A 15,353-nucleotide genomic window follows, 5' to 3' on the forward strand; every position below is an offset into this window, starting at 1 on the left:
ACACTCACATCTCCATGCTGGACAGCAGAAGAGCAGAGAGTTTGCTAAATAACTGGGGTTTTTGTTTTGCTAGATGGTTTTTTACTCTCTAAATATGAACCCCTATATTCCTCTTCTTCCCTGTTTCCATATGTTAGAAACTCAGTACAAAGGGGGGGTGGTGGGAGGCAAAAACAGAAAGGCTGGATGCTTTCATTTATTGTTAACAGGGATGTTTCAGATTACTGGTGACCTAGAAAGGGACTCAATGCTGCAGAAACATCTCATTACTCAATGTAGCCATTTTTATTTACTATCATTAGACTGCATGTAGCAAAAGCTGGAACACCTCCCCTGCCCCTCTGTTCCTTTTACCTCTCACCAAGACAGTTTCTTTGTTATTGTGAAGTTACAACTGGTGTAACTTCAACTGTAGTAGTTCTAGGCCTTTCTGATAAAGAACATTTAGTTGAGCCCTTAAAACACAGTATCTATTAAGGATTCTATTAGGGACACCTGGGTGGCTCAGCGGTTGAGCCTCTGCCTTCCACTCAGGGCATGATCCTGGGGTTCAGGATCCTGTCCCACACTGGGCCGCTTCTCCCTCTACCTGTGTCTCTACCTTTCTCTCTGTTTTTCTCATGAATAAATAAATAAAATCTTTAACAAAAGGGATCCTATTAGATAGGAGGAGATCTGAATGCAGGAGGAAAACAGATGAATACTAGGAGAGGCAGTAGGAATTTTTATTTCATGCTTACTGGGTGCCAGGTAGAGTGTCAAGTAATACATGTAGGCCCATAATGAATCCTAGTAACTAATCCCTTCCTGAGAGAGAGAAGTATTGATGTGATGCCCACTTCACTGATGAAGAGCCTCTTGGAGAGGTTTGGTAACTTCCCCAAGGTCACACAGCTAGTAAGTGGTGGAGCAGGGTCTGGCACAGGATCCAGTCTTTTAACCTCTACCCTGTTGCTTGACTATGGTGATGGTAGTCATTAGAATTACCAAGGTATTAGACTAAAAAGAAAATTCAAGCCTACTTGATAGCTAAACTCATAGCTGTCAATCTGGGGTTCCCAAAGGTGGTCTGTAGTTTGGGTTGGGGAGGATCTAGAAATTATTTTCAATAATTCAAATAGTCTAATGCATGAGTTCTTGGTCTTTTTTGTACCATGGACTCACAGTGTCTACTGTGGCCTATGGATATTTTCCAGAAAAATGGTTTAAAATACATTATATATATATATATATATATACACACACACACACACATATATATCATAGATTACAAGCGAACTCATTATATTGAAATTAACAAAATAGTAAGAAATAAATTTGTGATGTAACAGTATATATACTTCTATATGAATGCATTGAATAAGAGCAATCAGGGGTCTGGTAACTACTGCAATTTTAAAGTAGCAGTGACAGTGATAAATGTTGTTTCAAGGTATTTGCAACAGCATTTGTATTTGATATGAAAGTATTTCTGCTTTCTGTTGGTGACAGAGTCAAAGGTATTGCTAAGGCCACTGTGGTTTGTTGCCTACATTCATAATGGGAGGAAATGCTAAATTTCATAATTCATAATGGAAGGAAAAGCTATTTGAGGTCAGTGAAAATAAAATGCATTTTTTCCCCTTCTAAGTTCCCTGACCCCTTGAATACTAGTCACAGACCCTTGCCCTGGGTTAAGAACCCGAAATCATTGCATTTTCTTTTTGCTTTGATAGGACATTAATTTTATCAATCCATCATAGTGTTTTAGCAGCTGATTAATATCCAGAAACAAATTCAAGGTGCCTGGTGGATACCATCTTTGCTAAGAATGGATCCAGATGATGTTTACAGCAGACCCTGCTTGATCTAGTTGTGTCATTTCTGAAGAGTAGCATAAGACACACCACTATCTAAGGACTGCACAGGACGACCACATCACTTCAGTACAGCACGGAAGTCTGCTGGGAAAAGGAAGCTAATCTTTTGAATAAATAACGGAGTTTTTCTATGAGTCTAAATTACCAGTGGTCTATCAGTGTTTTGAGAAAACAAAGACCATTTGTAAACCTACAATGCACAGCAGGGACTGAGGTTTAAAATTTAGCTTAAGGTTTTGGCTGAGGATTCCAGAGAATCAGAGCCCCGCCAGTAGATACTATTGACGAGAGAACACTTTTCTAAAAGTGATATTTCAGATCAATGGCTGGTTTGTTAAGAGTGAAACTACATTCTCAAGTTTCTGGTTGGCCTGTAAGGAAGTAAAATAGGTCAGGATTTAGAGCTGCCTTTAGGGATCAGAATGGAAGTTTATCCAAACAATAAACCACGTGGGGTTCCTACAAGATGAAGCTATTTTGGCATCAGTAGAGGGTCAAAAGACATCACAATTTAGGTTTCCCCCGAACAAGATGCACACTAGAATTCCCAAACAGACATATATACTAATGTTCAGGTCCTACCCCTGACAAATGAAGTCAGAATATTTGGAGGTAGGGCCTGGGAATCTATACTTGCAAGGGTTAACATACTATGTTAGGAGAGTGTAGTAGATTAATGATGGTCCCAAATTCTTCATCATTCTTCCCAACAAGAGGAATCTGGCCTTCTTCTGTGATTTGTTTTGACCAATAAAATGCAATGGAAATAATATTCTGGGACTTTTGCACCCTGGGCTTAGAAGGCCTGACATCTTTTGCTTCCCAGTTTGGGACACTGGCTGCCAGGCTGTGAGGCCCAGGCCAAGATACTGCATGGTGAGAGGCTCTATGGAGAGGGCCCTGGAGAAGAGAAGGCCACTTTGCATGTTCCAGCTTTTGCCAAACTCCCAGCTGAAGGCAGCTGCATGGATGGCCTCAGTATACCTCATGTGAGTCAGAAGAACCACCCAGCTGAGCCCATCCCACCCACATAATGATGAGAAATAAACTGTTGTTGTGTTAAGCCACTGAGTTTTAGCGTAATCTATTATTCTATTAATAAACAATTAAAAATAAATATTTCCTAAAAATATTCTTTTTCCTAAAAATTCTGCTGTTCCTATCTTGGAATCTTGATATGAATTAAAAGCAAGGCTGGAGCCATCTTTTTAATGCAGACAGAAGACACAATTACACTAAGAGCTTAGGATAAAACTTACATTATGCCAACAAAGAACAATATCTCATGTGGTGTTGGGCAAACCACCAGCCCCTGATGCAATCCCCTTCTCCATGCCAACCCTGAGAGTTCGCAACTACATTATCTGGGTGGCCTTGATGGTAGACAGAGATGCACTATCAGATCCCTCCATCAAGGATGGGCAAGCAGCCCAGCCTCCAGCTGTCAGCAGCTCTAGGGGCTGCCTCAGCTGCAGAGAGTAGCCTTTCCCAAGATGATGCCCTTCCTGGGGCAGCCCACATTTGGTGAATGAGTGAGGTGGGGGTTTAAAGGCCCAATGTGGCACACTGATGAAAGAAGACTCTCTCCAGAGCTCCCTGCCAGGTTAGCCAAGCTTTCTCAGGCATAGACCATAGTTTGATTCCTGATTCCCTCTTCCATCAATTCTGCTTCTTCCCCACTCCCTTCACTGGTGTTGATCCCTAATAAATATCTTGCACCCCAAACTTGGCCTGAATGCCTGCTTCTGGAGAACTCAGCCTGCAACTATCATGGAGCTCTCTGATGATAGCAAGTCATGCTGCTGCTGCTGCTGCTGCTGCTGATGATGATGATGATTTGACCACTATGTTCTGGCTTTCTGCTCACAGTGTGATTCCCATGCATGAACAGAGAACCTTCCCCAGATCTAGGTAACAGAGACAAAGAAGCTATGAATTGGAAATCATTCTTTGTAGGAAGTAACAGAGCTGGGAGAGAGGTGAAGGCTCTGTGTAATAATCTCTGTAACAAAGCCAAAACATTTTTCCAGGGAATTAACTGCATTTGGTAATCATCATCTCAAATCTGTTTAACAGTTACTTTCTTGCATTAAATATTGTTTTAGCTTCATCTCACCCCTTCTCAACTAGTCGAATGCAAAAATCACATTTGTTGCTCTTTGCTTACTCTGATTTTGTCAATGCAACCAAGGACTTGAGGAAGACCTTTCTGGAACCATTAGTTCCTTCAGAAATAGTGCAGAATGCTCACTACACTGTTTAAATTTAAAAAAAATGTCAGCAGAAGTCCAAGAGAGGCAGGTGGCCAGCTCTCTCTCATTCCCTCTGTGGATTATCCGTGGAAATGTTCAAATCCCAGCCTGATCTTCCTTTGTACTCAAAAGACTGAGGTTATTTTTTTCTCTATTTTATAGTTGTGCATAGTCAGAGAAACAAAACAAAGTGAACGTTAGTTTTAGAAAAGCACAGTTAGGTAGCTGGGGTTGTTCCTGCTTTCTATCTGCACACCATACTTTCCCTGTCCTCCTCCCTCTTGTAAGCACTCTGCTTTCCTTTAGGAGACAGACTTTTCTGTGTGGACTGGATGTGCTGCCGAATATACTGGCCGCCACCACCACTCCACCCCCACCTCTGTTACCACCACCACATACACACCCCCATGGGCAGACACGTAGTCCACTCTGGCCAACTAGAGTATTCCATTCCTTTCCACCCCACTGCCCTCACAGGTACTTAGAAGCATGATGGTGTGGAGGAAAGATCGAGATTTGGGTTGTTGAGTCTTGGATACAACTACTATTTGAAGCCTGAAGCAAGTATCTCAGGTAAACCTTCTGTTTCCTCATTTACAAATTAGTAAGTATAATCGCATAATTTATAGTGGAGCTATTAGTATTCCATAACATTGTGGATAAATAGTGCGTGGTAGGCCTGAGGGCTGACATATGCTGAAGAATGGGTATAGCTGTCATCAGCATGGGCCTTCCGGACACCCTTCTTGCTCAGAGTTTATAGAACCATGAACAGCCCACAGCCAGTGAGTGGCAAAACTGAAATTCACACCAGGTGTGTCTAGCTCCAGAATCTAGGCTCCTCTCCTGATACCAGACTGTCTTCCATTCGTCACAACTCTTCAAAGTAGTCAATCTTTGAGGGTGGGGGGCTCCTTGCCTCTGGTTTCTCTGTACATAACCTTTAGCAGAAGGTCTCATTCCTGTTGGGTACTCAGGGAGAAACCCTTGAGGAGAGTGTGGCAGACCACCAGCCTGAGGGGCCCCACAAGCCAAAGCCCAGTCAGGGTCAAGGTGCAATCATGGCTTAGGGCTTGTGCTTTAGGGGGCTGGAGGTGCTTACTGCCGGAGGAGAGTACTGTATGATGCCAGTATGCCAGGGTCTCCCTGTGGATATTTAGCTTTTAAGTTAGTGTGGATACACTGGAAAAAACATTTCTCAAACAGTAATCAGTCCTCACAGCTTGGACAATCCAAAGCTTATTCCCGTCACTTCTATTCTGGGAGCTCAGAATCAAGCATCATGAAGGTGGACTTAGAAAGGAGGTGGAGAACCTCCTTCCAGTAAAGCTCCCAACAGGACTCCTTATTTCTCAGGATCCCCTTTCCTGACCTCTCTCCACCCTGAATTCATCCCATTGCTGCCATTTTAAACTTCTCAAAGACCAGTTTTGAAAATGTGCATAAACACCCTCCATGGTGACAAGCACTGTATGCTTCCATTTATACAAGATACGTAGAGCAGTCAAGTTCATAGAGATAGAAAGTAGAATGAGCAGAATGGCAGTTGCTAGGGACTGGGGTGGGGGAGGGGAGTGGGAAGCAAGTGTTCAATGGATACAGGTTCAGTTTAGGAGATGAAAAGAGCCATGAAGATGAATGGTGGTGATGGCACCCCAATATTATGAATGTATTTAATACCACTGGATGACACACTTCAAAATGGTTAAGATTAGGGGTGCCTGGCTGGCTTAGTCAGTAGAACATTCCACTCTTGATCTTGAGTTTTAACTCTATGTTGGACATGGAGCTTACTTTTAAAAATAATTATTTAATTAAATTTAAGAAATGGTTAAGATGATAAATTTTATGTTTTATGTATTTTACAATAAAAAAAAGGGAAAAAATAAACCCTTGAATGGCCTGCCTCCCACCGCTTCAACAATGGAGCACTCACCTCTTGACTACCATCGAGGGCCCATGACCCTTCATAGTCTCTCCCCTGGCTCTTGTTCTCTGGGCTCCAGTTTGGAAACTCACAGGCTGTGCACACTGCTGGTGCTCTGCTCTTCAGGCTCCCACTATGAGGCTCTGCCTATCATGTTGCCTCTGTTCATTTTAACTACCTTCAGCATCTGTTCTTTTATTAATATCAGAAGTTCGAGATAAAACCATAACTTCTTAACTTAGGATGAACCTGGCCTTACCATCCACTAAGCACTAATATACCTTTTAAAAACCCTGATACTCTGTCTATAGGAAGCGGGTGCACATATGTGACTTCACAGCTAAAGCTAGATGTGAAATACAAGATTTCTCAGGCCTGCATGAATTATGGCAGACATGTATGCAGGCTCCAGTCTTCACTATACTAGCATGCAGCTGCCAATGCATCATTCTGGAGGTGTGCACCCTAGTGAAGCAGAAAACCACTGGGCCAGAAGCCAGGAGTCCTGGAATCTCAGGACTCTCAGCTCAGTCATGAAATGAGTAAGAGACTTCGGGACAGTCACTTAACCTCTGCGTTTCACTTTTACCACCTGAAAAATGAGATCTAAAATTTGTTCCAGCTGTAAAATACTACCTAGCTGAGATAATCCATCCTGTAATTATTAAATAACCCGAATTGATATTGATAATGAAAACATAAAATAAAAATAACAATGACTCAAACTGCAATCAGGAAAAATAGACTTGTTGGAAATTCTGCAAAACTCATGTTAGCAGAAACTACGCCCAGTAACATTTGATAAGAATGAAAACTGACCAGCGACTCAAACTTTTCTTTCAATGTGGAAAATAATTAGTCTCAATAAAATATTTCCAGTGAAATAAAGATGGAAAAATTTGAAATGGTTTCCATGCCTTCTTCAGAAAATTTAGCTTCGTAAAGTTTATTTTAGAAAGATGTTCTTAAAGGAATTCATCAGTGTTATTCTGACTAAAATTTTTTATTTCTAAATGTAGAGTCAAAACTTCCTTGGGGTTGAAATAGCAATTCAATGGTGTAAAAACAAAATATCCTGTTTCAAAAGTAGTGGCAACATCAAAACAGATCATGAACAGTAACTGTGACTTTTGGATAAGGGAAGAGAAAGACCGTAAAAGGAACAGCAGGGTAGCCCTGACAGTGTTGGTCTGGGTTTTCACCAGCCAAGGAGGAAGAGGATTAGCTCTTTGATCTACCACTATTAAGTCAATGCACACACACACACACACACACACAGGCCACTATTCTATTCTATATTGCTTGCTAACTGAGCCCTTCTGAGCATTAATGAAATATAGATATTTCAGATCTTTCTTAGATATCTTACAGATAACTCAGTCCAAACCTTGCACTTTAGAGATGAACAAGCTGAGAAGAGGCCACTGCCCCAGATGCTGTAATAAGGCAGTGTCTGAATCTTAGAAAGGCAGAGATGCCAAGGGCACATTGTCTTCTAGGCCAGAACCAGCAAGAGGCCGCACGCAGCCCTCCTTCTTCACCTGCCCTCCACGGGCTGGCTGGGGCTGTCTCCGGGTTTCCCAAGGCATCGCCTGATGGGAACATGTGGGGAAGTGGCTCCCTGTTCCTTACCCTGCTGCTCCCCAGGGACAGCTGTCATTCTTTCAAGTGGACACTTTAGGTAACAATCTGGAGACAAGTCCACTTTGGTTTTGATTTTTAAATTAAGAGCTGTAGAGTTTGGCAAAGAGTGAGGTTTCTCTTTTGGCAGACACATTCACATGCTTCTGTTTTGTGTGTCTAAGGCTGAAAAGTAAGTCCATGGCTAAGGCCCGTTTTTTTCATTATCAGACGCTTGATGTTTGGACAGGATTCTCAATCCAAGGCTCACAGAGAATGCCTTTGTTAACACCGGGGCTCTTTTCTCTCCTTAATTCCCCCTCATCTCCACACACCACCCTCAACCCTACGCGGAGGCATTAAGCGGGCAGGAGCTCTGCCAACATTTAAAAATCACCTCCATAAAATTCAGATCCCTTGCCGTGCGGTAAAACACTCCCTATCACAAACACATGTGGGCCTTGCTTCTTTTGTTACCGTTTTTTTGGCAGCCAGAGGAGGGCCATTTCATCTCTCAATGTGTTTTGCATTCACAAGAGTCAGTGGGCTTAGTGTGATATTTGTCACAATTTCTGAGTGGCGGCCAATCCCTTTGCCCACCTCTGTAGCACATGCCGCCCTGCAGCCACAGCCTGGCCTCTGAACTAGATATTTTATGCACTGAGCCAAGCAGGACACATGTGCAGTGCCAGGCGCTGGAGCGTCTCACAAGGCTGTTCTGGGGGATATAGGTAACAGGTAGCAGAAACAGCCATCAGGAATCTGGAGGATATGCTGAGAGTGCCTTGGTGGGACTATCATCACAAAGCAGTGTAGCAGACAGGGGGACAAGTGACATGTCCATTGCTCCCTAGCAGCTCAACATTCATGTTGCCCTTAATAGCCTAAATATTAATATTTATTTATTTAAAAATATTTTATTTATTTATTCATGAGAGACACACAGAGAGAGGCAGAGACATAGGCAGAGGGAGAAGCAGGCTCCCTTTGGGAAGCTGAATGCAGAACTCAATCCCAGGACCCCAGGATCACACCCTGAACTGAAGGTAGACAGACCCTCAACCACTGAGTTACCCAGGTGTCCCTAAATATTAATATTTAAACTTTTCCTAAGGGTTGATTTTCAAACATTTTCCCTGATCTTGACTTTTGCTATTTATAATTTTTACTATTTATAATTTCACTATTTATGATTTTCCTTTAATTACTATTTATTATTTATAATTTTCCTTTTATTATGTATACTTTTATATATTATTTGGGATAATTTACTATACATGATTAGAGATAACGTTTACCATGATGAGATATTGCTCTATGCTAACTGACTTGTTGAATTCCCTCAATAATCCTATAAGGATACCATACACTGTTGTTCCTAAACAACAGACATTTATTTCTTACATTTCTGGAACTGAGACAAAGTGCCGGCCAATTTGGTTTCTGGTGTGAGCTCTATTCTGGTTTGTAGACAACTGACTTCTTGTTGTATCTTTCCATGGCAGAGAGAGGGAGAGCAAGTGAGCTCTCTGGTGTCTCTTATAAGGACACTAACCCCTGCCCTTATGACCTATTTAACTTAAACTACTTCCTTATACGTCATCTTTGCAAATATAGTCACATCATAGGTGATGTCTTCATCACATAAATTAGGAGAGACATAGTTTAGTCCCCAGCAAGTAGGTATTATTATCATCCCTATGTTTTAGAGCACTGTGCTCTAATATATTACTGAAGGTAACTCAGAACTTCATGAGTATTTATAAGTATCTCTTTTATATTGCACCAAAGAAAGCTTAACAAGTATCTTTCAAACACATGAAAAAATTACCTAAAGGAGTTTTACCCTGAGTGTTTCCCTTCTATTTAGCTAACAGTCCCTATATTACTGGCAATTAAGTATCAGAGGTAATATGAGAGACATTGATAAAACTGCTATGGAAGCAGAATGAATAAAGTTCGAATCCCCATCCTATCATTGGATGATACAGGACTGTTTACCTTCTTCAGTCTTTCCTCATATGTAAAATAGAAATGATATTGTATGATTTGCAAGGATGTTCTGATGATAGCCATGAAATACCAATCATGTCTGGCACGTTTGCTCAAGAAGCAAAGCTATTTTATCATTACTGAACATAAATATTGATAGATGAGCCCACCCTTATAACTCCTGTCTTTTATTGGCATACTTTCTCTTCCATCCTCTCTTTTGTTATTTTGCACACAAAATTTAGAGTGGTTTTTGACAGGTCTCTTTAAAGAGTTGACATAGATCAGAACTATTGAAACACCTATTTGTTAGAAATTAATAATAATATATCAGCTAACATTTTCTTTCCACAAATAGGTCCACAAACACCTATTTGTTAGAAATTAATAATAATATATCAGCTAACATTTTCTTTCCACAAAAGAAAACAACCTTAAATGGTCAACAGGAAGAGAATTGTTAAGAAAATTAATTACATCTATTAATGGAATCAATAGAATATTACTTAAAGATAAATGAAGAATCTATACTGTAACTTTGAAAATATGTATGGTATCATCTTAAAAGAACAGAGCAACAAGTGCCACTTCCTGTCTTGGCAAAGAAACTTGTTGCTCTCAATCTCCCTGCTAAAAAACAAACAAACAAACAATGAAAAATAAAACCAGGAAAGCTGGACAAAAATACAGAACATGCCCATTTGAAAGTCAGGGTGACCTATGAAGATAGCCAGGACATGAAGAATGGATTAGTTTCCTATTGTCGCTGTAACAAATCACCACATATTCAGTGCCTTTATAACAATATACATTTCTTATCCTATAATTTTGGAGGTTAGAAGTCTGAAATGGTCTTACTGGACTAAAATCAAGATGTTGGTAGAGTTTCTTCTGAAGGTTTTAGAGGATAATCTGCTGCCTTGCCTTTTTTAGCTTCTAGAGGCTACCTGCATTCCTTGGCTCATGGCTGCTTTTGCTATTTTCAAGGCCAGCAGTGTAGCATCTTCAAATGTCTGACTCATCAGCCTCCCACATCTACTCATTTCCTTTTAAGTAAGCTCTACCCCTGATGTGGGGCTCAAGCTCATGACCCCAAGATAAAGAGTTGCATGCTCTCCCGACTAAGCCAGCCAGGTGCCTCCCCCCTCATTCACTTATAAGGACCTTTGTAATGACACTGAATAATCCAGAAAAATTTCCCCATCTCTGGGTCAGAGGATAAGCAACCTTATTTCCATGTGTAGTTTTAATTCTTTCTTCTGTAAAACATAACATATTCACAGGTTCCAGAGATTAGGAGAAGGGCTTCTTTGGGGAACCACTATTCTGCTTAGCACAAGGAGCTATGGTTACAAAGCGAAGGAGAGGGCAACAAGATGACTCTGATATTCTGTGGTTCTTTCCCCATCAAAGCAATAGTTGATTCAGGGACCAAGAGGCTACAAAATCTTTATTAACGTGATAGTGAAAAAGCTGGAAACCTGAACAGAGCTGCGGGGAGGCAAAAATTGGTGTTCATGGCCTGCCTAAGAGTAGAGGCCCTAGTTAACACTACAAATGTCAATTTAGGACCATGGAAATAGACCAGCTAAAATACAGATTTAAATATAATCAATTCCAGACTTGATCCAAGTGCTTGACCCCTATTTAACTGCTTGACAAAGCAAAGTAAAATCTCTTTAAAAGAAAGTATCATCAGCCAAAAGCTCAAATTATCTCTACAGTTTTACCAGCATAATGTCTGACATTCCATTGAAAACTTGAGGCATACCAGAGAAAAGGATCAAGTTATCATAAAAAAAAAACAAAACAAAAAAAACACAATAGAATCAGGCTAAAGGGTAATACAAATCTAAGAGTTATCAGCAATGGATATCAAAGTAAATGTGATTAATATGTTTGAGAAACAGCATGATGAGGAATAGATAATTATCTAAAAGTTGAGATCTATAAAAAAGAAAAAAGACTGAAATTCCAGAATGACAAAAAATAATTACTGCAGTTAAAAAATAAATGGGCTAAACAACATATTTGGAATAGTAGTAGGGGAGAAGAGAAAACTAAAAGAGAAAAAAGAAAATATCAGGCTGAAGAATGGAAAGAAGAAAGAACAGAAATAAAGCTATATGGGATGAAATGAAAAAGTCTAACATTTGCATAATTAGGTCCTAGATTGAGAGGAAAGAGAGAACAGAGCACAAGTAGTTTTTGAAGGGATAATGATTGAGAATTTTCCAAATATGACAAAAGACATCAAGTCTTAGTTTCAAAAAGCTTAAGAGAACACCTGGTGGCTCAATGGTTGAGTGTCTGCCTTTGGCTCAGGTCGTGATCTTGGGGTCCTGGGACTCAGTCCCACATCGGGTTCCTCGCGAGGAGCCTGCTTCTCCCTCTGCCTGTGTCTCTGCCTCTCTCTGTGTGTCTCTCATGAATAAATAAATAAAATACTTAAAAGAAAAAGCTTAAGAAACCCAAGAATAGTATACATATGTATTTAAAATCACTGCTATGTACACATAGTCAAATCTTCTGAAAACCAAAAATTGAGAAAATCTTAACAGTAGTCAGGTGGGGGAAAAAATCACCTTCAAAGGAACAGCAGTAAAAAGGACAGCTCACCTCTGAAGTGATGCAAGTTAGTGAACAACAGAATATCTTTTATGTGCTGAAAGACCATAACTGCCTAGCTAAACTTCAATTCCATGAAAAATGGAGTTCTCAACTAAAGGCAACACAAAGACATTTCAGACAAACAAAAACAGAAACTGTTGCCAGCACAACTTTACTAAAGTAAAAAATAAAGGGATTTTTTTTAAGCGAAGAAAAATAATTCCAGTCATAAGCATGGAAATGGGAAAGAGGCTTAAGGGGGACTGAATGGATCAATTTATGGGTAAGTCACAGTGACACTGGCTGTGTAACATGATGCAAGTAATGTTCTGTGGTGTTCAAACTGTATGTGGAATTTTTTGTTTTTAATGATAACACAAAAACCAGGAGACTTGATAAGGAAGATCTAAGGTTCTTGCATTTATCTGGAAAGTGGTAATATTCTAAATTATGTAATTCTAATTAAATAAGTCCAGATATATATTTTATATTACCCTTATATTTTACCCTTGAGTATAATCATTAAACATTAAAAAGTGTATAGCTTGGGGCACCTGGGTGGCTCAGTGGTTGAGTGTCTGTCTTTGGCTCATGTCATGAACTCAGGGTCCGGGGATTGAGTCCCACATCAGGCTCCCTGCAAGGAGTCTGCTTTTCTCCTCTGCTTATGTCTCTGTGTCTCTCTTTGTCTCTTTCATGAGTAAATAAATAAAATCCTAAAAAAAATCAAATAAAAATCAAATTAAAAATATCTGAATTCTTGTATTACTTGTGTTACTTAAAAACAGACAAATAAATACCAAAAATGAAATCCAGAATATCTTCTGCAAATGGAGAGCCTCCACTTGTCCAGTGTTTGGGAATCAATCTTCAGAGTTAACCAATTATTGTGATTCCCAAGTCAATACCCAACCCAAGACTGCTTGGGCTCCAGTTTACGGAAGCACACAGGGCAGACAAGCACGCTCATCGCCTTCTCTCCAGATCTCTCTGCAGGTCAACAGACACTCCCCTCTCCGTCCTTCGTCAGCCTCACTTACAGACCTCACACGCATCTTGCCAGAACTGTTTCTGCTCTGACTCATTTAGTTTGCTGTGGCACCAGTTTTTAATTCTTTGGTATAGTTTATCTCCATTTAGAAACTCTAACGTTATAAGTTTTCCAACATAGAGTTTCCCTTTACTTGATCCCAGAAATACATCTCTCAACTGTTTCCTTGGTCCAAGGTAGTTAACGTTGCACGATTTTTAAATTTCGTACATGTTATTAAATGGTGAGAATGATGGGTGGGGAGGGGGAACAGAAGGGGAGCTTTATACGTTAGACTTACCCATACTTCCTGCTCGATCTATCATTCCTTCTAACAGAAATGAGTAATGCATCTCATAACTCAGCGACCCTTATGAATATTTTTGTGAGCTCTCATTTACTTTCCCAAAGCAAAGTACTTTTAAGGTTGTATGCTTCTGAAATTAATTTTTATTTGGAGCATGGATTTGCCTAATGAAAAGCTCGAGCGTTTGGAAAGCTGTAATTCCAAATACCTAATACAGAACGGAGGTTTCAATGTTGCCTCAAATAAAAAATTGCAGGAAAAAAATCAGGTCCAGAAGATTTAAATTTCTCCTCTTGACTAAGCAAAAGTATTCTTAATCTCTCCAAAAACTTTCTGGAGGTAAACGGTGGAATCCTCATGTAGTCACCAGTGAAGCCCTGCCGACCCTTGTGGAGCTGAAGCCTATAAACTGGGAGGCACAGTGGACAGGCTTGGCCAGAGCAAGGTCTGACTCCTAAAGTGAAGGTCACACGAGGGGCATCAGATGGACAGATTCGGTCCTGGGGCTTCGTGTGTGGGACCCAAATAAGAGCACAGATTTGCCAGAAGAGATTACATTGAAGCTAACTTACATCATGTGTTCAAGCTCCCTTCTGTTCCCCAACGGACAAATTCTCTCATTAATGATTTGCCTTTTTGGGCTGAGTATTATCTTTTTGATTGTCGTCTTGTCTCTTGAACAATATCTCACCTTTCATCTTGTTTTGCGTTACGCACCATGTACGTTAAGGAATTCAGACACTGCTCTGTGGAAAGGAGGGCTACGGAAGACACGCCTGGGCTGCTGTGTGACTCTGCGTGGGGCGAGCCAGGCCTTACTGGGATGCAGGCTTTAGTTTCGACCCCACCATCCCCTTCCCCACAACCTACAGGTCCCAAAGTATCTCCGTACCTGACAGAACTGACCCACTTGCCGCACGTAACCAGCCACTTCGGAATCCGATTTAAAGATCTTCCAGACTTTTCTTTCCGCCTGCTTGTATTTCTGGGACCCTTTCCACTTCATGGCCATCAGAGAGCGCTCTGTCAGGGAAGCTGCCACAATGATGTCTAGTTGGCCATTGTAGATCAGAACCTGAAATGAAATCGAGTTGTGGGCAAACGCGGGACTCAACAGGTAAAGCCAGCATACCCATCTAGGTATAGATAGCATGTGCACGAGAGGCAAGGTCATGTGAGGTTTTCTGATAGTGTGCTCAGAGAGGCCAGCCCAGTAGGAGGGTGGGGTCATTGTCTTCCAGTTGGCCACACACACCAACAACCTGAAATAAATGCCAGCCTTGGCTCAGCCATTGCAATTCTTTTTTTTTTTTTTTTAAGATTTTATTTATGTATTCATGAGAGACAGAGAGAGAGAGAGAGAGAGAGAGAGAGGCAGAGACACAGGCAGAGGGAGAAGCAAGCTCCACACAGGGAACCTGACGTGGGACTCGATCCCAGGTCTCCAGGATCAGGCCCTGGGCTGAAGGCGGCACTAAACCGCTGAGCCACTGGGGCTGCCCCAGCCATTGCTATTCTTCCAAAAGTTCGAACCTTCACAGGAATCTGCACAAAGCCTTCTCCCACTTACAAAAGCATTTGTGCTGTGTTATCCAGTGATATCACTTAGATGTACAGCTGTGTACAAGAAGAGGACTGTGGTTACATTTCCGTGGAACTGAGGAACACTACACCATTGGATTTGCACGAAGACAGCATTTCATTAACTTGGCTTTCAGGCTGGTGAGCTGGGCATTCTCTCAGGAGCTGCTAATGC

The 15,353-nt window shown here is 41.0% G+C and overlaps 1 protein-coding gene across 1 annotated transcript in view; it reads right to left on the reverse strand.

Moving 5' to 3' along the window:
* CPVL (carboxypeptidase vitellogenic like) overlaps positions 1-15,353 on the reverse strand; it is a 132,803-nt gene that overhangs the window by 14,895 nt on the left and 102,555 nt on the right. The window contains exon 12 of the mRNA XM_041727880.1: positions 14,490-14,672. Within this exon, the coding sequence (XP_041583814.1) occupies positions 14,490-14,672 (183 nt within the window). The remainder of the gene's footprint in view (positions 1-14,489; positions 14,673-15,353) is intronic.

This window comes from Vulpes lagopus, chromosome 13 (assembly GCF_018345385.1).
Source record: "Vulpes lagopus strain Blue_001 chromosome 13, ASM1834538v1, whole genome shotgun sequence".
Lineage (NCBI taxonomy): Eukaryota > Metazoa > Chordata > Mammalia > Carnivora > Canidae > Vulpes > Vulpes lagopus.